At 36.1% G+C, this 24,629-nt stretch overlaps 1 protein-coding gene across 3 annotated transcripts in view; it reads left to right on the top strand.

Annotated features, from left to right (window-relative positions):
* LOC123816498 (integrin subunit beta 3 binding protein) overlaps positions 1 to 24,629 on the top strand; it is a 57,725-nt gene that overhangs the window by 17,884 nt on the left and 15,212 nt on the right. For all 3 annotated transcript variants that reach the window (XM_045835495.1, XM_045835494.1, XM_045835496.1), the window contains 2 exons: positions 9,605 to 9,740; positions 17,493 to 17,559. In XM_045835495.1, coding sequence (XP_045691451.1) covers positions 9,605 to 9,740; positions 17,493 to 17,559 — 203 coding nt within the window. The remainder of the gene's footprint in view (positions 1 to 9,604; positions 9,741 to 17,492; positions 17,560 to 24,629) is intronic.

Here is a 24,629-nt window from a genome sequence, read left to right on the forward strand (position 1 = left end):
TGCTATTACAGTTGTCCCATTTCCCCCCTTCACTCCCCTCCACCCTGTACACCCTCTCCCACCCACATCCCCCCTTAGTCATGTCCATAGGTCATACTTATAAGTTCTTTAGCTTCTACATTTCCCATACTATCCTTACCCTCCCCCTATCTATTTTCAACCTACAATCTATGCTATGTATTCTCTGTACCTTTCCCCCGTCTCTCCTCCTCCCACCCCCCTGTTGCTAACCCTCCATGTGACCTCCATTTCTGTGGTTCTGTTCCTGTTCTAGTTGTTTGCTTAGCTTCTTTTGGTTTTGCTTTAGGTGTGGTGGTTAATAATTGTGAGTTTGCTGTCTTTTTACTATACATGTTTTTTCTGTACCTTCTTTTCTTAGGTAAGTCCCTTTAACATTTCATAAAATAAGGGCTTGGTGATGATGAACTCCTTTAACTTGACCTTATCTGAGAAGCACTTTATCTGCCCTTCCATTCTAAATGAAAGCTTGGCTGGATAGAGTAATCTGGGATATAGGTCCTTGTCTTTCATGACTTGGAATATATCTTTCCAGCCCCTTCTTGCCTGTAAGGTCTCTTTTGAGAAATCAGCTGATAGCCTTATGGGAACTCCTTTGTAGGTGACTGTCCCCTTATCTCTTGCTGCTTCTCAGATTCTCTCCTTATCTTTAATCTTGGCTAAGGTAATTATGATGTGCCTTGGTGTGTTCCTCCTTGGGTCCAACTTGTTTGGGACTTTCTAAGCTTCCTTTGGCGGCTGCCCTAACTTTTATTTCTCGTTGTCTAAAAACCTATAGTACCTGTGTCAAGTACTTCAGTGATAGTGTAGATAGTTCATAATAGTAGCAGATCCTTAATATCCCATAAATCATACAGAAGGAAGTCTTAGTACTTTCAAAACTGTTTATAGTAGGTAAAAATCAATAAAATTCGGGCATCTGTTTGGTAGAATATGCTTTAAACAAGGTGACAAAGCAAGCTACAATTTGTGAAAGATACTGAAGGAGAACATCATATATATTTGAAATTATAGGGAGAAAATTCATTTCTTTTTTTCTCTTTTTTTTTGGGTGGGGGGTGGAAAAATCAATGTCCAAACCTTAGTTTTATGAATGTACAAGGTTTGACCTTCTTACAAAAAGTGTACTGGCATTTGGTCTGGTCATAGAATTTTTTTTTAATAGTTGTGATAAATATCTCTAAGGAGTCAGTACATATCACAAGCAGTTGTAAATTATTAAAGAAGTAGTTTTGACTTACCCAGTTTCTATTTTCTTTTTCTAAAGGATCTGTTAGGTAGCAGTCATCATTGCTGAGTGGAAAGAATGCCAATCTTTTCTCAAATCTCAGTTTTTTTTTTTCTTTTTAAATAATTTCTTTTTCAATTACAGTTGACATACAATATTATATTAGTTCTGGGTGTACAACCCAGTAATTATACATTTATGTAACTTACAAAGTTATCAGCCCAGTTATGGTCCCAGATATTACTCATCTGGCACCATATACAGTTATTACAATATTATTGACTGTGTTCCTTATGCTGTACTTTACCCGCTCCCCATGAATATTCCGTAACTACCAACCTACACTTCTTAATCCCTTTACCTTTTTCATCCATCCCTCAAGCCCACTGTCACCTGGCAACCATCAAAATGTTTTCTGTATCTGTGATCTGTTTCTGGTTTCCTTGTTTGTTTATTTTGTTTTTTTAGATTCCACTTATAAGTGAAATTAGTCAGGTGTTTGTCTTTCTCTGTTTGTCTTACTTTACTCAGCACAGTACCTTCCAGGTCTATCCATGTTGTTCCAGATGGTAAAATTTCATCCTTTTTTGTTATGGCTGAGTCATTTTCCGTTGTATACATGTACCATTTATCTATTATCCATTTATCTATTTATCTACTTATCTATTAATGAACATTTAGGTTGCTTCCATATCTTGGCTGTTGTAAATAATGCTGCAGTAAATGTATGGATGCATACATCTTTTTGATTTAATGTTTTGGGTTTCTTTGGATAAATTCCCGGAAGTGGAGTTGCTGGGTCCTTCTTTGTGTATTGTTATATATAACCTTTGTTTTAAAGTCTATTTTGTCTGGAGTAAGTATTGCTATGCCAGCTTTTTTGTTTGTTAACATTTTCATGAAATATCTTTTTCTGTCCCTTTATTTTCAGTCTGCATGTGCCTTTCCATCTGTAGGGAGTTGCTTGTAGACAGCATATGTAAGGGTCTTGTTTTGTTATCCATCTTATATCTTTTGATTGGAGCATTCAGTCCATTTGCATTTAAAATAATTGTTGATTCTTATGTATTGCCATTTTATTTTTCATATTTTTTATCTTTTCTTCTGAAAGAAGACCCTTTAACCTTTATTGTAATAAATGGTTTGGTGGTGGTGAACTCCTTCAGCTTTCTGTTTGGGAAGCCCTTTCTTTATGTGTCCTTCATTCTAAATGATAGCTTTGCTGAGTAATCTTGGTTGTAGGTCCTTGCTTTTCATCACTTTCACTATCTCATGCCGATTGCTCTGGCCTACAAAAGTTTCTGTTGAGAAATCAGCTGACTTTTTTTTTTCTTTTCAAATTAGCTTTTATTATGAATTACATTGCTTGAAAAGGTATAGCATGAAGAATTTGAAATTAATTTTTCTGGATAACATAATTTATATTAACATTTATATATGCAGAAATAGTTTATACACATAATATTAAAACCTCATATACTAGGATGACACTTGGTTTTTTGGTTTTGGGGAGTTTTTTTCCTCTTATCTCTTTTTAAAAATTTTATTGTTTATGCTATTACAGTTGTCCCCATTTCTCCCTTTGCCCACCTCCACTTAGCACCGCCCCCCCAATTCTCTCAGGCAATCCCCACATTGTTCACCTTCTTTCCTCCAGTACTCCCTCCCCCTCCCCTCTGACAGCTGTCAGTCAATTCCAATGTATCCATGCCTCTGTTTCTCTTTTGCTCATCAGTTTATTTTGTTCATTAGATTCCACATATAAGTGAGGTCATATGGTATTTGTCTTTCATGAACTGGCTTAATAAATCAGCTTGTGGGAGCTTCCTTATAGGTAACTACTGCTTTTCTCTCACTACTTTTAAGATTCTCTCTTTGTCTTTAACCTTTGGCATTTTAATTATTATGTATATTGGAGTGGACCTCTTTGAGTTCATCTTGTTTGGGACTCTGCATTTCCTGGACTTGTATGTCTATTCTCTTTACCAGGTTAGGAAAGTTTTCTGTGATTACTTTTTCACATAGGTTTTCTTTTCTTTCTTTTTTTTATACAACCATGCAGTTTTTATAATGTGCTTTTCTATAACTCCAGAGGTAAAAGAATCACCTTCTTCAATTTAATTCAAACTCAGTGATTTGTTCTTTTACAATGTCTTTATGAAAAGAATAAAAGTAAGAAACTATCTTTTACAGCAGGTCTGCAAACTTCCCAGGAAAATAAAAACCTCCCCTTGAAGGCTACCCAAATAGCGGGGGTCAGTTAGTTTCACTGTAGCACTTTCTCAGCATTCCCCACCTGCCACATCAGAGGCCTGCTCAGCCAGGGACATTCCACCCCCAGCAGGACAACTAGAACACATCCAAGGCAGCACACCTGTGGAACCTGGCAGCCATGAAAAATTTGGCACCTGAGCACCACCCCAGTTGGCTCTCAAGCTGTTCAGTTCCTGGGGCTGGCAGCCTCCAACCTGAGTGGCAGCCAGTGTGAGCTTGATGTGGCATAGAAGGGCTTGCAAAACTAAGGTCCTGAGGTCATTTGGTCAAATAAAGGCAAGGTTCAAGGAGTTCATTTGTAAATCTATATGAGGCTGAACTGGCTTAACTTGAAGCTGAGTGCTGGTTGCACAGGGAACCCAGCAGGATCTGGCCCTGACTTCCATATCCAGGCCATCTACCGTGCCAGAGCAGCTGCGGGCCCAGGTGGGTCTGAACACCAGAGGGAGCTCCAAAGTCTTGAATGGTGTTATTGCAGGACACAGAGGCTGTGAGCAGGATAATGCCCCCCAGCAGCTACACCTCGCTTGGCCTTTGAATCCTTCCAGCATCCCGTTGTCCAGCGGGTAGGGAATTTACTGCCACTGACTCAAAACTCAGACCTCCTCTCACCTCTGGGAGAGCACATAAGTTTTCAATTCATTGCTCCCTCTCTCCTTCTTCTGGCATGCCACTCCCCACCCCAAGTGTAAATGTTGGTAGTCTTGAAGTTGTCCCAAAGGCTCCTTATACTATCCTCATTTTTTATTTTATGGGGGTTTTTTTTGTTTTGTTTTGTTTTTTTTTTGCTGTTCTGATTGGGTGTTTTCTGCTTTCTTATCTTACAGATCTCTGATTTGATCCTATGCTTCATCTACTGCATTATTGAGTCCCTGTAATATGTTCTTCCTTTAAGTAAATGTATTCTTCATTTCTTACTGGTTCTTGTCAAAATGTTTTCTAGTTCCATTTCTGTATTTCTTAGAGCTCTTTGTTGTTCTCACTAAGTTCATCTGCTCTTCTCCTAAGTTCATTGAGCATCCTTATGATCAGTGTTTTGAATTATGCATCTAGTAGATTGCTTGTTTCCATTTTGTTTAGTTCTCTTTCTAGAGTTTTGTTCTGCTCTTTCATTTGGGACATGTTTCTTTGTCTCCTTATTTTGGCAACCTCCCTGTGTTGGCTTCTGTGTATTAGTTAGAGCTGCTAAGTCTCCTGGTCTTGGTAGAGTAGCCTAATATAGTAAGTGTTCTGTAGGGCCCAGTGGCACAGGCTGTCCAGTCACCCAAGCTGGTCAATCCAAGTATAAACCCTCTGTAGGCTGCATTCACTTTCCTGTTGTAGTTGAGCCTTGATTGCTGTGGGCACATCAATGGGAAGGATTTACCTTTAGGCCACTTGGCTGGCCGTGCCCACTGTGGAGGATCTGCTTTGCAGGGACCAACTCTATGGAGCAGGACTCACTACAGTGAGGCTCTGCTGCCCACTGATTCTGCTTCACCTTTTTAAAGAATTTTATTTGTTTGTTTGTTTGTTTGTTTGTTTTTATTTCTTTTAGAGGGGAAGCAAGAGAGAAAGAGAGGGAGAGAGACATGAATGTGTAGTTGCTCTCATGTACCCCCTACTGGGGACCTGGCCCACAACCCAGGCATGTGCCCTGACTGGGAATCGAATCAGCAACCCTCTGGTTTGCAGGCTGGTGCTCAATCCACTGAGCGACACCAACCAGGGCTTGCCTCCCCGCCTTTTTAAATAAGAATTTATTTGAGCCAAACTGATGACATAAGCCATGGAACAAGATCTCAAATGTTCCCCAGAATAACAGTTTGCTTCTTCTTTTATGCATTTGAAATTAAGGAGGGGATGTAAGGAATATTAGAGGAAGTAAGGCAGGGATTAGATTATAGGATAGTTAACAAGATTATGTGCTCTTTTGGGAGTTAATACCTTACTTCTGACATTTCAAAGGTGTGTTAACCTAGACCAGGAGTGTCAAACTCATTTTCAACCGGGAGCCACATCAGCTTCTTGGTTGTCTTCAAAGGGCCAAAATTAATTTTAGGACTGTATAAATGTAACTACTCCTTAACTAGGGGCAAGGAGCTCAGTGCTGCCACTGGGTAGAAACAAGGTGTTGGGCGGGATAAAACAAGGTGGAAGGCCGGATTCAGCCCACGGGCCTTGTTTTTGCCACCTGTGGCCTAGACAGAATGCACAGGGACTGCTTTAAAACCTTTCATTAAAAAAGTTTTAGGCCTGGGTTGTGACCCTCCACCATAACTTGCCCAGTTAGGAATTTATGATCAGGTCACCCTATGAGATTACTTTTCATAGAACCTCTTTATTCCTCCACAGTTCTAACTTTTGCTTTTTGTTTGTTTAACATTTTGGATATAATCAATCCAAAGGATGCATTGATGACCCACTTTTTGGTCAAGTAGTATGGTCTCACAGCCCTCGGAAGGCTTATTCCTAGGAAGTCTTGGTATTGATGTCTTGTTGACCACTGAGGATGGGATCTGAGTTAAAGCAGAATTTTTTTCTAAAAAAGGGAAGGTAAATGGAAGACAATCAGATCTGTGGTCTTCATTGTGAAAAAAACATTTCTGTCCTATCATTTCTGTCCTATAAACTGTTGTGATCCCAGTTTTATCTTTTCACCTTTCTGTATTTAGTATTTAGTACAATATTGACATGAGCCGTGAAAAGTGTATTATCAGATATCTCGTACGTGTTCAGTAATCATAAGCAGTTGGACTAAATGGAAAAACTCAAAGGACAAATATAGCTATTAATATGACTAATATCATTAGCAGACAGATAAAGACAATCAAACAAAATGGATTCCGAGTTCACTATCACTCTGTAGATGCACAGGCCATGTTAATGTCTTGGGATAGCTGTCTCTGTTTGGTGTTAGCAGCTCCTCATCCTCAAGGAATCTTTGACATGTGTAGATGTTCATTCATGGTTAGGCACCTGAGTAGATTCTTTCCAGCAAGGTTGGAGTGTGTTTTTTATTAGATGTCCTTTCCAGTAAACTGTGTCACCAGGGGGCAGTCAACAATCTTTAAAGTCTTTGTCTTCTGGGAGCTCACCAAATTCACCGATGCGAAGCAAGGAGCTGGTGGGGTACAATGGGACCTTGCTTATACCTAGCACCAGGTCCATGGGGTGGTCCTGGGTGTACTTCTTTGGATTCTTGCCAGCTACCAAATAAATGGATGCTAAACCTGTGGAGAATTTTTATGAGTTTATTTGAGCCAAACCAGTGTGACACATGCCATAGATCTCAGATGCTCCCTGAGTCTGCCCCTTGAGTGTGTAGCTTGTGGAGGTGCTCAGGTGGTGCTTGGGTGTGGTCTGAAGCTGTCTACTGTGTGCGCTGGCTCTGGGGCCTCCCAGGAGGTGCAGGCCGAGGTCTGTCACTGTGTGTGCCCTGCCCAGGGCCACCCTGCCTGAGCTACAAAGCAATCTGCAGATGGCTGCTACTTGTGCTGGGCTTGGAAGTACCCAAGAGAGGCTAAGCTGCAAATGAAGTCTGGCTTTGCCCGCTTTGCCAGGTCTGCGGCCACTTAACAAGAGGTACGAGGCTCCCTGAGGCCAGGTGCTGTTTGAGAGATTTTAGGAAAGTCCACAGCATGAGCCAATACAAGTAGTGTGTATGGAAAAAACACTGAAAATGGCCTGGCAATCCCCAGTCTTCTTAACTTTTCCTGTTGTGGGAGACTAATCAGTAGGCCAAGTCCTTCAGTGTTTGATGGTAGAATGGAAATTCTCACATCAATTCTAGGGTCACTTTTAACCATCTTTAAGGTTTAAAAGCATATCTTGAGACAACTTATGGGGGGGTACTTAGTAAAATTATGCCTTCGTGTATATCAGTAGACAGACATATAACAATTATTTATTTACTGAAGAATATTTACTGGAAAAGTATGTATTACTCTATGCATAATAATTGTAGACAGACATTTTTTCTTTTAAGCAACACAGATGACCAAAAAAGAAAGAAAGAGACTCAATATTTTTAAGGTGAGGGAAAATATATACACATACACACACATGCACACACAAAGACTTATTTTATGAAAGCTAGAAAATTGTTTTCAAGGAGAAATGTATGATCTACAGTTACAATGTTTAGATATTTGGCAATTGGAAAAAATAATTTTTTGGTGAAAATAGGAAAACAGATCGACATAAATGTACATTAGGGTAGTGACTTTCATTTCTTGTACATACACAGTGAAATAGTTCTGGACAATAAATTCTTGGAAAAGTAGGGTAGGATTGGATAAATGTCATAGTTTATGACTGAATACATATAAACAGGTGAAAACTCAAGATGGAGAGGTAATAATAACCACCTGATAAAGCGACTTAAAACCCTTTCACCCTACAAAAAAAGATTGTGCTAGAGTTATGACTTGATATTATGGTTTGATTTTTTAAAAAGATATTGGTTACATTTGTGGCTACTGTGGGTATATAAAATAAAGAATGGAATGCCCTTGTTCCCTCAATACAAAGAAGTATTTATCATTTAAAATCTTAACTGTAAAAAAAATTGATGCTTCAGGTTTGGGAACTAATAACAAGATTATTGAAAAATGGGACACAGCCACTATTTCTGCCATGGCATCTTGAAAATAAAGAGTAGTTGATATTGGAAAATTAAATAACTATTTCAAGACAGCTACCAAACTAAAGTTCAGTTCCATAATGTTGACAACGTATGAGTCTTCAGACCTTTCCTTTATCCCCCAAACACCCTATAGTGTCTGCTTTATGTCTAAATTTCAGGTTTTTCATACATTTTATTTTCACTTATCTAAGCCTCACCCTGCCCCCTCATAGGAGTCATGCTGTGAGGTTACTGCAGCCTGCTTTGATTTTCTGTCTCAATTTCCTTAGCACACACACTACCTTAATACCCCTTTGCTGCTGTGTCTGAGGCCAGAACAACTTCTTCTCTTTGTTTGTACACATTAGTTAGCAAGTGCTGGGTAATTAGTAAGCATTGTGGAAAACAAGTTTAAAGGGAAATCAGAAGAGCAAGCAACTAATAGTGTGATAATGGTTTTCGGAGGAAGTAGACATGAACGGAGACCCAAACCAAAGAAAGACTATGTCCCAGGGAAGATAAGATTGAGAGGGTTAGGGCCCAAGTATGTGTAGGCAGATACTTGGACTATAAGTGCCATTTATTATTGGATGAACCAACTAAGGAACAAATGTGTATAGTGGCTTGGCCAAGTTTATTGGACTTTTATTGAATTTGTTGGGGTGACATTGGTTAACAAAATTATACAGATTTCAGTTGTACAACTCTATAATGTATCATCCGTATTTTGGTGGACTGTTCCTTATAAGTCATTCATTTATCACACATTTTTTGAGTTCTAGGGTACAAAGACAAAGAAATGATATTTTCAGGAACTCAAATTTTAGTGGGGCTGAAAAAATGTAAAAAATTTGCTAACTTCAATAGGAAATATGCACAAGGTCTGTGAAAACACAGAGGAGGAAGCTGCAGAGGGGATTTGTATAGGATAGGCCAAATTCTCAAAGACCTTAAATTTCATACTCAATTGTTTAGGCATTACTTTGGTTATCAGTAAGGCAAAAGACTGTCAGTGACAGAGCAACTTTGTGAAGGTTTAGGACAGTACTGACCCTTCCGAGGATTTCCCTGTGGGATTTAGTAAGAGATCTGAGAGTTCCCCTGGCCCAGCCCCATAATTATACTTCAAGTTCAGCTGACAGCAAAAGTCAGGATATAATTGGGAGAGCCAGCCATCTCTAATTAGTTTGGAAGTACTATCTCAGAAGGCAGTAACTCTTTAATGTTAAAATTTTATAAATACCAAACAACTGAGATGCCCTAAAATATATACAAAATATATACATATGGAAACCTAAAATATATACATAACTTGAAAAAATAGTGTGCATTTTGAAGGTGATGATTGAGTATGTTTAAAATCCAAAAGAAAGAACAAGAAAAAGAGTATTGGTTGAATTTTGTGAGTTCTCAAAGGTATTTTCAAAGATCTGTAACTAAACATAGTATTTTTGTCCCAAATTAATGTTTATTTCCAGTCATTTGGCCCTTCAAAAATCACAAGGAAGAAAAGTACTACAGATTATTCTCCAACAACTGGAACTTGTCAATTGAGCCCATTCGCTTCTCCCACAAGGTCTAAAGAACAAGAACACAAAAATGGACCATCAAATGGTTAGTTAAACATTCTTTTTCACTTATTGTAATATTTTTCTAGTTATTGGTTAAATCAAAATTTTGATTTAATAATATATGGATATTACTGTAGCTGATTTTTTTCTTCTTAAAGAATTCAACATAGAAAAGGCTAGAATATAGATATTACTTTGGACATAAATGTAAACTTTCTAGGTACTTACTTTAAAATGCTACTGCAGACTTTGTTCCCTTACTGTCTTATCCATTAAATAGAAATTATGGCCTGACTGCCTTCAGCTACTATCAATTATAATGGTCACAGATATGCCTCTTAACAAGCTATCCATCATGTGCATAAATTAAAGGGCACATAATTCAGGTACCAACTGCACTATGCAGTTTAAGAATGATACTCCTAAATGTTATTTTTATACATGTTGTCCATTTAGTCTTATCCACACTTTGTATATCTTTATATAGCTGCTTTTATTACATTTCATTCCCTTCTTTTCCTTTACTATTTTAAATGCATTTTCAAAAAATCTGTAGGATTTTCTGTAAGCAAGTAACCTAGTTTCATATGAAATGCTTTATTTTAAAATATTGTTAGTTTAAATTTGACCATATATATTTCTTATTCTCTGGTAGTTTATTGCTAAAATGTTTATTTAAAAGATATAGAAATCTAGACTTCATAGGTTTCATTTTTAATATTGGAAAAGGTTATGAATCAGTGACATGTCAAGTTTCTATAATATAAAATTTTAAGTAGGCTTAAATTTAATAAAATATATTTTAGATATGATTAGCCTAATTCATATTTTATTGTTTCACATTTATTGAGTGTTAAGCATATACTAGAAGCTATACAGAAACAAAGAAGTCTTATTTTACCTAATTTGTTGTAATGAAACCCATAATGAGATCTTAAACTTTTGAGTGATTTTTATTTTACTTTAATCAAATGCTTTTTATGTTAAAGCTATTACTATTAGGGTTGCTTTCACAAAAATGTACGAAGATGTACACATTTTCTTCAAGTTCTATAGTTCTGTTTTTTATACCTTTTTTGATATATCTTTTGTTTAAAATGAACAATTAGTGCCTTAGAGATGGTACATTTCCATATTGAAATGTGAATAGGTTCTAAGTGGATATGTACTCAATTTCCATATTGAAATTAAATATGGACTTAAGGGAACATTCCTTTTGCCCATAAAAAGATTGGTCACATGATTCCAGTTGACATTTAAGTGGATAATTATCACAGATTATAATACTAAGTAAGCTCTTTTTTAAAAAGTCATATAGCAAGCGTTCCTGGGGAGCTGGTAATATTCTATTTCTTAACATATATTGTGGTTACACTGGGTCACTCTATAATTTTTTATTAAACTGTAGATGGTGTGTTTTATATACTCTGATATATATATCTCACAGAAGTCTCAAAGTAAGAGAATTCTGTCTAGGTTCTTACATCAGATTATGTCATCTTATTACATGTTTTAGAAATTAAAAAGCCCAACTCGTATGAAGTAATTTAAATTCCAAATGAAGTCATAACTTCTATTAACAATACTCATTTTTTAAATATTGTACAAAACATAAGGTATGATTTAAATAAGGATTTTTACCTAACATTTTCAAGGACATTTGAGTTACTACTCACTTCTCATCACACTTGGGGTATAATTCAAAACCTTATCATGACTTTTAAGGCCATACATCATCTAATACCTGAGCATATCACCTGCCTTATTTTCTACTACTACCCTTCCCAAGCTTATACTACTTTAGCCATTCTTTCCTGCTATTTGTTAATCATGCTGAGCCCCTTCCCACCACAAGAACACTGTACTTGCAGTTGTCTCTGGAATACCCTATCTCTAGATATTTATATGTACATCCAGTATACCTTGAACCATGTGGTATGTGAACAATTAATATTAAATTTAAATTCATTTCTAGCTGTAAAAGGAAGAAAAATCTGATTATGAGTCTTTCCTCTACTTAGACTCTGCATGGACCATAAATGGGGTGACTGATTCAACCTTATACATTTAAGATATATATATATATAGTATACATACACACACACACGCATTTATCTCTCTCATATATATATATTTGTGTGTCATTACCTTGCTCCTCCACCACCCCCCCCAGCAAGTTTATCCAAACTGTTATGCTTTCAGAGGAGAGGAAGACTGGTACATCTTTTGCTCATCTTTATTCCCCAGAATGCATCAGAGTTATTTTTTTAGTAATTAGGGTAGAAGGATAAACAATAAATTTGCATAGCAAAAGTGAATACTTATAAATTAGACAGTAGAGCTGTAGAAATCACTCAGATTGCAGCAATGTAACAGCACCGAAATATAAACAATATGATTAAAACAATAAAGAGAAATGATAGAAGAAGCAGCTCTGTGTTCAGGCCAAGATGGAGGTGTAGGTAGATATGCTTCACCTCCTTGCACAACCAAAAGAAGGAAACACCAATTTAAAAAAACAAAAACAAAACAACACAGAACTTCCAGAAAATCAAACTGTATGGAAGTGCGACAACCAAGAAGTTAAAGAAGAAACATTCATCCAGCCTAGTAGGAGGGGAGGAGACGGGAAGCTGGGTGGAGAGGACTTGTGGCGAGGCAGCAGCTGGCAGGGCAGGTAGTCTCACATTCACATGTAGATAAACCGGGAGGAACTACTAAGGAGCAAGACAGACTGTACAACCCAGCATTCCAACATGGGAAAATAGAGCCTCAGAACCTCTGGATGTAAAAACCTGTGGGGGTTGTGGGGGCAGGAGAAGCTGCCAGTCTCTTGAAAGCAGGTGGAAAGCCGAGCAAGCAGTATCGTTCCCTCTCTGACCCCTCCCTCCCATATATGCCACAATGCATCCAGAACGTGGGTTGCCCTGCCCTGGTGAACACCTAAGGCTCCACCCCTCACAACATAATAGGTGTGCTGAAACAAAGAAATATGGCCCAAATGAAAGAACAGAGCAATATTCCAGAGAAAGAACTGAATGAAGAGGAGATAGCCCACCTACCAGATGCACAGTCTGAAACACTGGTAATTAGGATGCTCACAGGAATAATTGAGTATAGCCACTAAATAAAGGAAGAAGTGAAGGCTATACAGAGTGAAATAAAGAAAAATATACAGGAAACCAACAGTGGAACAAAGGAAACTGGAGCTCAAATCAACTGTTTGGAGCAGAAGGAAGAAAGAAACATTCAACCAGGACAGAATGAAGAAATAAGAATTAAAAAAAAAAAAATGAGGAGAGGCTGAGGAACCTCCAGGACATCTTTAAATGTTCCAATGTCCAAATCATAGGGGTACCAGAAGGAAAAGAGGAAGAACAAGAAACTGAAAACTTAATTGAAAACATAATGAAGGAGAACTTTCTCAATCTGGAAAGGAAGTAGACTTCCAGGAAGTTCAGGAACCTCAGAGAGTTCCAAAGAAGTTGGACCCAAGGAAGCACACAGCAAGGCAGATCATAATTACATTACCCAAGATTAAAGATAAGGAGAAAATTTTAAAAGCAGCAAGAGAAAAGGAGACAGTTACCTACCAAGGAGTTCCCATAAGACTATCAGCTGATTTCTTAAAAGAAACCTTACAAGCAAGAAGGGACTGGGAAGAAGTATTCCAAGTCATGAAAGGTAAGGACCTACATCCAAGATTCTCTATCCAGCAAAGCTTTCATTTAGAATGGAAGGGCAGATAAAGTGCTTCCCAGATAAGGTCAAGATAAAGGAGTTCATCATCACCAAGCCATCATCATATGAAATGTTAAAGGGACTTATCTCAGAAAAAGAAGATAAAAAATATGAACAGTAAAATGAGAACAAACTGAATTATTAACCTAACCTAAAACAAAAACAAAAACGAACTAAGCAAACAACTAGAATAGGACTAGAATCACAGAAATGGAAATCATATGGAGGGTTATCAGTGGGGGAATTGGAGGGGGATAAAGGTACAGGGAATAAGTAGTATAAATAATAGGTAGAAAATAGACAGGAGGAAATTAAGAATAATATAGGAAATATAGAAGCCAAGGAACTTATATGTACAACCCATTGACATGAACTAAAAGGGAATGCAGGTGGGAGGGGGTATACAGGGCGGAGGGGAATAAGGGGGAGAATGGGACAACTGTAATAATATAATCAATAAAATATATATTTTTTAAAAAGATTTTAAAATCTGTTCCGTTGCTGCTTCTTAAATGTTTTCGTAGATAAAAAAGCCATTCCACTTTTCTCATTGATAACTTTCTAATCAATACTATAAGTAATACTTTAAGAATGTTATATTTTCTTCCATAGGACTCAGTAAAGGTATTTTGAATTTAATAAGCACCATTAACATTGTTATTTTTCATGAATTGTTCCTCTAAAGGGCTTCTTCATTTTCCACACTTGTTTACTAATTTGGTTAATTAAGAGAATAACAGGATTTGATTTGCCTGTTAGCCTGAAAGCTTCAACTTGATCTAGCAATAACTTTTAGAAAAAAGTTACTAACTTGTATGTGACACCTTACATAAATCATTTGAATCTCTCTGGGTCAATCAAAATTTTCTTCAAATCATAGCTTTTGGTTTGGGACCAAATAATGCCTGAGATGTGTGTCAGCTACAAAGTATGTGTATCTAGAAGCAGCATGATACTAGCCTAGACCTGTTTGAACTTTAGATTAGTCTGTTAATAAATAAGCATAGCATCATGGTTAAGAGCGCTGTCTTTATAGCTAGCTGGCTGGGTTTGGGGCCTGACTCTGCCACCCACTACTTTTAGGGCTGCCGAGGGCAAATTATGGAAGTCATTCTATGCCTCTATTTCCTCATCTGTAAAATGAGAATAAGAGTGACTACCTCAGAGTTGTGCAAATTGATTAGTTAATATATGTAACATTTAAAAAAAAACAGTGCCTAGCCCTAAAAATACTATATAAATGAATGTTATCATCATCATCATTGGTTGTACTTCTAAATGTTATGATTTGTTGTAAGCTATCTTCATTAGTTACCGAAGGGGCTAAATTTTGAATACAGTCCATATTTAGTGACGGTATGTTTATTACTACAGTTTTGCAAAATTGCATCTAAAGGGAGTCAGATATACAGCTGTTAGTTATATATAACCTAGCAAGAAAAAGACCATATAGCCTTTTAACATATGTTAATTGCTAATAGAATGGAATGAAATAAAGTAGCTATTAAGTAACTAGAAAACTCCTAATGATATATTAGCATCTACTAACAGTCTTTGATCATTGATGCAAGTGCTATTCTTAGAGACTTTAAAACTCTTCCTACTTATCAATTGGAAATATAATAAAAACATAAGTTCTTCCATGGAAAAATTGAGATTAATGCTATTGATTTTATAGGAGGAGATTTGACTAATACTCTTACAATAATAAAACTGTTTAGAAAAGTATTGAATGGGTGAAAATTTAAATAAAGCATTCTTATTTCTCACCTAACATTACTGATGGGTGCTAAAATGTGAAAATTAAATACAAGGTAAAAGAACAGAGTAATTTAATATTTAATTGTGGAGATTTATTGAATACAGACACCATAGTACAAAATTCAGGTAATTAATTAATACTAATTTTGTGAAATAAAGGTTTAATGTGTACTATGGGTTTTCATCTGTGGTTTTCTACAAAACATACATTTCCAGCTTGACTTTTTCTTTAGAGAGACAGCTTCTAAGAGACTTATTTCTTCAAAGTTCTCCAAAATGATAAATGTTACCTTCTTACCCTTATATTTTTCATTAAATAAACTGTTAACAATATTAATTTATTCTGTTAAATTTAATGGTGCAGACAAGTCAAGTAATGAATGAAAAGTTAATAAGCAAGAGAGGTAACTAGTACTTTAGCAAAATTTCTAAATCACAAGATTTTTGACATTAAAGGCTAATTTGAGATAACAGTTTAGTTACAATTTTTTTAGAGAAAGTATAAAGTTCAGAATAAGTGAGGAAATTCTTAATCACCTTCTGAACCAATTTACTCAATGAAATTATGAATACCAGGTCATAGGAAATATACTCTAAATAAATATTCCCCCTAGTAATAGGAACAAGTATAATTAATGGAATAAAAATTAAATTAAAAAAATGCAAACCAGCATTGTAAAATGTGTTGCAGATTATATATTTCTTAATATTTAATAAATTACACTTGAAAATTTTAAAGAAATTGCCTTCACATTATCAGTATAATTGACTTCATCTAGAAATATTAGAGCCTTCTGTGGTATAATCCTATACTGTTCAATACATGTAGAGCATTTGGAATGTAGCTTGTCTGAAATGAGATGTGCCATAAGTATAAAATACACACATATCAAAGATTTAGTGTGAAAAAATAATTATTTCATTAATAATTTTATATCATATGTGTAAAATTACAGTATTTGGGGTATATTGGGTTAAATGAAATATCAAAATTTATTTCGCTTGGTTTTTTTTCTTTTCTTTTTTTTTTTTTTCTGGTAGCTTAAAATGACAGGAATTTATTCTCTCACAGTTCTGGAGGCCAGAAAGCCAAAAATCAAGGTGTCGGCAGGATTGGTTCTTTCTTGAGGCTCTGAGAGAGAATTCATCTCATGCCTCTTGCCTAGCTTCTGGAGGCTGCCAGCAAACCGTGCTGTTTCTTGGCTTGTGGCTCTGTTTTTGCTTTTTAGAAAAATTTTGCTACTAGAAGATTTTAAACTAAGTGGCTCACATTGGTTTCTGTTGGAGAGTCAGATAGTTTTTCACGATACATTACATTGAACAGTTTTTTTGAAAAGTAATAAGAACATTGAGTAAATAATAGTTCTTGTGCCAGTTGTTGAACAAATGGAACTGCATAAAAATATGTAATAGTATGAGGGGAGTGTCATCATTTAAACATTTTAAAAAGTGATTTTTCTTTAGTGTTTGTCATTAATAGTAAAGAGTTTGGATTATTCATTCATTTGCTTGTTTATTCATTTAATAAACATCAAAGGCCATATATGTAAGACACTGAGAATCTTTAATTAACTATGCTAATGTGCCTTGAAATACTTATATACCAAATATGTTTAAAGTATATAATATATATTGTACTATAATCTAGAACAACCAACCAAATGGTTAGCTCATAAAACCAATGTTTACTTGACCACTAATAGGTGTAAACATTTAAGTTCTACTAGAGCTATGAAATCAAACTAACATTTTTAACCCCACACACATATGAAGGATAACTTAGTTTCTCTAGTTTTCTCTTTAATAAATAAGCCCCAGTGGAAATTTTTTTCAAAAGATTGTTTTTTCTAGCCCTGGTGGGTGTGGCTCAGTTGGTTGTGCGTTGTTCCTTAGACCAAAAGGTCGCCAGTTCAAGTTTCAGTCAGGGCACATTCCTGGGTTGTGGGTTCGGTCTCTGGTCAGGGTGGGTACAGAAGGCAACCAATTGACGTTTTTCTCTCACATCAATATTTCTCTCCCTCTCTTACTTCCTCCCTTCCCTTCTTTTAAAAAAGAATCGTTTTATATAACATCATCATGAATAAAAAATAGGAAAATAAGAAATGAAAAATGTAAAATAACTATTGAAAAGTTGTAACAGTGAAATTTTTTTCCCATAGCAAATTTCAGGGTATTTTTTTCTTACTTTCCTTTTATTTGTCTATCCTTTTATTTTCTATTTAAAATTTGGTGATCTGAATTTTATTTAAAATTTGACAATTTTTCCCTCATTTTTTTTGTTGCCCATGTATAGGAAAGAGAAAAAAATTGAATCATCTCAGTTTAACCAAGAGAAAGAAATCTATAACAAAAGACAATGAGTAAGTTTGTTGTTTTTGAAATAATATACATATGTCTTGAAAGAGAGGGGTCATATTTGTTTAGTGATAATTTAAGAGAAATTATTTTCTTACAGAAATTAATAAAGAGTTATACCTGAGTTAAAGTAGTCTTTTTTAAAGAAGTGAAATACTTTGTGATATGTTTTGCAGTGTTCACATGATGGTGATATGTGATACCTTAATTTTAATGCTCATTGAGCCCACTTTTCCCAACTTGTACATCAAGACCAGCTTAGGTTTAAACTGAGGAGCTCTATTCAGATTTACGTGGATGGAGAAGAAACATGTTGTCTAGGAACATAACGCCTAACAAATAGCTGATTTGATAGCTAAGAACACAGTGAAGCCTGCAGATTATGCAGTCTAGAGGAACCTAGAAGGCTTACATGCCAGCACCTAACTATTTTCATACTGGCTTGCCAGAGGTCCTTTGAATGAAGTCATTATCTGCAGAAAGCTGCTGCCTATATATTCTGGAAAGAGTATTTATTCACTGAGGCTAGAGAAATTGAACTAAGGAGGACAGTGATCAAATATTCAAAGTAATTCATATGTTCAGCTCATTTACCCTTTCAGCTGTATCTTCTTTGTGCCACACAATATCATGGATGAGTAGAGGTGAGGAAAATGAAGTTTCTACCCATTGGAAGCTTGTGGTCTTATGTTAATATACCTGCGCTGACTTAGAAGTGGGTAATGTTTCAAAATGTTTTTAAACCATTTGAGTGGAACTTAGAGTGAATTTTCCATACAAATGGTGTAATTTGTGGTTATACCTCAAGGTCAGGGTCTCAAGTGGATTTTTTCCATAATGTAGCTGAACTACATTAAAAGATGGAAAATGAGTACCATTTAGAGTATGGTGAGGATACAGAGTTTCTCAGAGAAGTCTTCTTGTTTGGCATCTCCTGCATCTAGTCCCATACCCCTTTATCTGCTTTTCCTAGCTATCTTCCCTAGCCCTACTCCCCCCAGCTCCAAATATTTTCACGTGCCCTATCCCAACATACTTTTGTTATAAATTACTACTCCCTCCTTCCCCCATTTACAGTTCTCATTTCCTCAGTGAAATCTATCTCAACTAGATATTACTGTATTTTGCTGTGTATAATGTGTACCCACATCTTTGCTCATACTTTCAGGAAAAAATCTTTTAATTTTTTAATTCATTTCATTTATTTGTTTATATTTAGAAACAAAACCAATTATCATATTCCAGGGTATTATTTTCCATATGATAATGCTGTTGCTTTCTAGAGTTACACTTTTAACATATAAGCATAAATTAAAGAATTAAAGACATTTATATAGATATGGAATTAGTACTACCCATGTATAATGTGCATCCTTATTTTTTCCTAAAAAATTTGGGCAATAAAGTACAGATTATACATGGCAAAATATGGTGAGAGGAAAGCATTTTTTTGTTTAACTTACTATATTTTAAAAGAAGCAATATATATACATAGTAAAAAAAAGTCAAGTTGTACAAAAGGACATGCAGTGAAAGCAAATAGCAAGTAATGGTATTACTTATATGTAGAATCTTTTTTTTTTAAGATTTTATTTATTTATTTTTAGAGTGGGGAGGGAGGGAGGGAGGGAGAGAGAGAGAGAGAGAGAGAGAGAGAGAGAGAGAGAGAGAGAGAGAGAGAGAGAGAAACATTAATGTGCGGTTGCTAGGGGTTATAGCCTGCAACCCAGGCATGTACCCTGGCTGGGAATCAAACCTGCGACACTTTGGTTCGCAGCCCATGCTCAATCCACTGAGCTATGCTAGCCAGGGCTATATGTAGAATCTTTTAAAAATTTTCATAAAAACTGGTGGTTGCCAGGGGATAGGGGGATAGGACAGATGTTATTTAAGGGTACAAAATTTGAAACCAGTAGTAAATAAGTCCTAAAGATCTAATGCACTGTATAGTGAATGTAGACAGCAATATTTGTATTATAATCTTCAAATTTGCTAAGGCTATAACTTAATTATTCCATCCATTAAAAAGAAATGGTAAAGAGACTTCCGGCAAGATGGAAGTATAGGTGGACGCACCATACTTCCACGCACAACCATGATTAGAACAACAACAATTTAGAGCCAGAATAATACCTAGAACTGATAGAGAATTTATCTGAGTGGAAGTCGGACAGCCAAGAAGTTGAAGTAGACCCATACATCCAGACTGGTAGGAGGGGCCGAGAGGAGCTGGGCTGGCTCGGGTCAGTGGCGCGCGGAGGTCGGGGAAAACTTGGTGCAAATTCGGCACGTAAGCCAACCGGGGCACGCAAGAACGCAGCGGTGGACCCTGAGTACGCAAGCTGCAGCTGGTGGACCCAGTGAGGCCGCGATTGTGGACCAGGGCAGAGCTCACAGCCCAGGATCCCAGAGAAGGGACTGAGATCCCAGGAGAATGGAACTATCGCCATTATTCCCTCCCACCCCCGCCCCCACAGATAACGTCACAATCTAGTGACTGGGGTGCCCGTCCCGGTGAACACCTAAGGCTCCGCCCCCCCCACTGTAACAGGAGTGACCAAACCGAAAAAAAAAGGAGAGACAGGGAGAGACATGTTTCCAACAGAAGAACAGATCAGTCCCCCAGGACTCATCGGCATGTAAGTCCGATGAGCAACCAAGAAATAGCCAATCTATCAGATGCACAGTTCAAAACACTGGTGATCAGAAAGCTCACAGAATTGGTTGATTTGGGGCGCAAATTAGATGAAAAGATGCAGGTTACCATAAAAGAGATGCAGGAAGATACACGGAGGAGAGCCAATAGTGAAAGGAAGGAAACTGGGTCTCAAAACAATACAGTGGACCAGAAGGAAGATAGAATCAACCAAGAAGGAAAGCATGAAGAAATAAGAATTCAAAAAAATGAGGAGAAAGCTTAAGAGCATCCAGGACATCTTTAAACGTTCCAACATCCAAATTATAGGGGTACCAGAAGGGGAAGAGGAAAAGCAACAGATTGAGCACGCATTCGAACAAATAATAAAGGAGAACTTCCCCAATTTGGCAAATGAAATAGTCTTCCAAGAAATCCAAGAAGCTCAGAGAGCCCCAAAGAAGTTGGACCCAAGAAGAAACACACCAAGGCACATCATAATTACATTAGCCAAGGTAAAAACGAAGGAGAGAATCCTAGAAGCAGCAAGAGATAAGGGGACAGTCACCTACAAAGGAGTTCCCATCAGACTGTCAACTGATTTCTCCAAAGAGACCTTACAGGCAAGAAGGGGCTGGAAAGAAATATTCCAAGGCATGGAAGACAAGGACCTACATCCCAGATTGCTCTATCCAGCAAAGCTCTCATTTAGAATGGAAGGGCAGATAAAGTGCTTCTCAGATAAGGTCAAGTTAAAGGAGTTCATCATCACTAAGCCCTTATTTTATGAAATGCTAAAGGGACTTATCTAAGAAAAGAAGATAAAGAAAAAATATGTATAGTAAAAGGACAGCAAACTCACAATTATTAACAACCACACCCAAAGCAAAACCAAAAGAAACTAAGCAAATAACTAGAACAGGAACAGAACCACAGAAATGGAGGTCACATGGAGGGTTAGCAACAGGGGGGCGGGAGGAGGAGAGAGGGGGAAAAGGTACAGAGAATAAGTAGCATAGAATGTAGGTTGAAAATAGATAGGGGTAGGGCAAGAATAGTACGGGAAATGTGGAAGCTAAAGAACTCGTAAGTATGACACATGGACATGAACTAAAGGTGGGGGAATGTGGGTGGGAGAGGGTGTACAGGGTGGAGGGGAGTGAAGGGGGAAAATGGGACAACAGTAATAGCATAATCAATAAAATATATTTAAAAAAGAAATGGTAATTGTGTAACATGATAGAGGTGCTAATTATCACTACAATAGCATTTATATTACAATATTTAAATTTATTAAGTTAACATGTCATATACCTTAAATTTATACAATATGTTAAATATATTTCTTTTTTTTTTTTTTAGAAACTTTGTTTTCTGTAAACTTTATTTACATTCTGTTAGGAGCTTGTGGAAGAACACCTTAAGACCACTCAGTGGTTGTTCCTACCTATTCAGTAATCTGGAGGTATTTTTCAATTAAAAAAATATATTGAAAAAGAACAAGAAAGTCGGAGGATTTACACTTCCTGATTTCAAAATTTACTACAAACTTACAATAATTAAAACAGTATGGTTCTGACATAAGGATAGGCATATGGATCAATAGGGTAGAACTGAGAGTCCAAAACCTATACATCTATAGCCAAAGTGATTTTGACAAGGATGCCAAGTCCCTTTAATGGGGAAAGAATAGTCTCTTCAACAAATGTTGCTAAAACAACAGTATTTCTACATGCCAAAGAATAAAGCTGAAAGAAAACAAAAACGCTAACTTCAAAAGATATATGCATCCCCCCCATGTTCATTACAACATTAGTTACAATAGACAAGATACAGAAACAACTTAAGTGTCTATTAATGGGTGAATGAATACAAAAAATGCAATGTGTGTGTGTGTACACACACAATGGAATATTATTCAGTTATAATAAGAATGAAATCTTATCATTTGCCACAGTATGGATAGACATTGATAGCATTATGCTAAGTGAAGTAAGTCAGACAAAGAAAAATAAATCTCAGTTATATGGGGAATCAAAAACAACAACAAAAAAAGACCCAAGCTCATAGATACAGAGAACAGATTGATGGTTGCCGGAGATGGGGAGTACTGGGTGAGGGAAATGGGTAAACAGGTCAGTCAAAGGTATAAATTTCCAGGTATAAAATAAATAAGTCATGGGGATGTAATGTACAACATGGTTACTGTAATTAATAATACTCTATTGCATATATAGTTGCTGAGAGAGTAAATCTTAAAAGTTCTCATCGTAAGAAAAATTTTGTAACTATGTACGGTGACAGGTATTAACTAGACTGACTATGGCAGTCATTTTGTAGTACATATAAATATTGAATCATTATGTTGTATACCTGGAATTAATATAATGTTCCAGGTGTATATTCAGTGTACAATATTTGATATGTCAATTATACCTCAATTGAAAGGACAATATTAAAAAAATAATAGTTGAACCCTACTTCACACCTTATACAGATATTATCCTGTCATAAAAAGGAATGAAGTTCTGACATGTACTACAACATGAACCTTGAAAACATATGGTAAGTGAAATAAGCCAGACACCAAAGGATAAATATTATACAATTCCAGTTACATGCAATATCTAGAACAGACAAATTCAAAGAGACAGAAAGTAGATTAGAGTTTACCAGAGGCTGAGAGTTACTGCTTCATGAAACAGAGTTTCTATTTGTGGTAACAGAAGTTTTGGAAATAGTGATGATAGTTGCATATCATGTGTAAATAATACCGTGAAACTCTGCGTTTTAAAATTATTAAAAAGACAAATTTTATATGTAGTTTGGCACAAAAAGAAAAACTTTCTTAAAAATAAAAGAACACCTGGCTGGTGCAGCTCAGTGGATTGAGCGCGGGCTGCAAACCAAAGCATTGCAGGTTCAATTCCCAGTCAGGGCACATGCCTGGGTTGCAGGCCCAGCAACTGCACGTTGACGTTTCTCTCTTTCTCTTTCTCCCTCCCCTCTCTAAAAATAAATAAATAAATAAACAGCTAAAGAAAACCTCCCTGAGAAAGCTTTGAGAATATAATGGAATAAATAGACCTAAACACAGAAAAAGAATTTTTGACAAGGGGTGTTAAATTTTTTATACTGTCCAGTTATTTTTAATTTAACCAGTCTTGGGAGAAAATGTTTTTAATTAACTTATATGATTAGCTGATATGCATAAGAATCACCTGGAAATGCATTTTTCTAGGCCCGATCTAGAGATATTCTTCATCAGTAGGTCTTGATTACAGCCTAGTACTTCGCATTTTTAACAATCTCACCAAGGAATTCTGATCGTAGTGGTAAATGACTTACACTTCAGGAAGTATTGTGTATGGTTACAAATATAGGTCAGAAAACCTGGGTTCAATCCTGACTGTGCCCTTTATATGTAACCCTGAATAAGTAATTTCTTTGTGCTTCAGTTTTCATATTTGTAAAATAGAGATAATACTAGTGTTTTTTTAAAGATAAAATAAGATATATCTTGTAAAGTAACAAGTATAGTGCCTTGAACTTAGAAATGAAGTCCAAAAAATAAGTTAGCAATATATTTTATTACAATCCCACTGTCATCATCCAAAATAATCAATTTAGATAAAGTTAGATAAATAAAGGTTCATTGACCTCTTTACCCTTTTCTGTAAAAAATACAATCTCTTACAGGTAGTGACTTTCAGCTAATTTTTTAGCAATGGAATTAATTAAGAGTGCATTTGTGGCCCTTGAGAATATAGTGTTAATAGAGTCATAAGGCAGAGATCTGAATAAAAGGGCTTAATTTCAGTATGGAGGAAGTGGAGGTTAGCTTAGACCATTATTTTGAGCAATGGTTTGTAGAAAAATAAAATATTTACTAAATTGAATAAAAGGGAAGCTAAGCAGCATCAGGGGCCCAGCAAATCATGTATTTATAATATTAACCATCAATACTGCTGTAAGCTTTCTATAGCATTCACAGCTTAGACCAGAGTAAAAAATCCAAATAGGTAGGAAATACAGGATTGCACATTAGAAAGATGTGTGTGGCAGAGGGTTAAGGGGCTGAGGTATTTAACTTTCTTGTCTTCTTCAGTGTTCCCAGCTTTATTGAAATATAATAAACAAAGTTGTATATATTTAAAACGTATGTTATTGAATATATGTGTACATTGTGAAATAAGTACCACAATCAAGTTAATTAATATATTTATCACTCACATAGTTTCCTTTTTCTCTGGTGGTAAGAATGCATACGATCTACTCTCTTAGCAAACTTCAAGTATACGATAAAGTGTTTTTAACTATAGCCACTATGTTGAACATCAGATCTCCAGGACTTATCTTACAATATAAATAAAGGCTTGTACTCTTTAACAAGCATCTCCTTGTATCTGCCATCCAACTTTCTCAATGATTTAATTGAAT

This window comes from Phyllostomus hastatus, unplaced genomic scaffold (assembly GCF_019186645.2).
Source record: "Phyllostomus hastatus isolate PE091 unplaced genomic scaffold, TTU_PhHast_1.1 phas_contig_209, whole genome shotgun sequence".
Taxonomy (NCBI): Eukaryota; Metazoa; Chordata; class Mammalia; order Chiroptera; family Phyllostomidae; genus Phyllostomus; species Phyllostomus hastatus.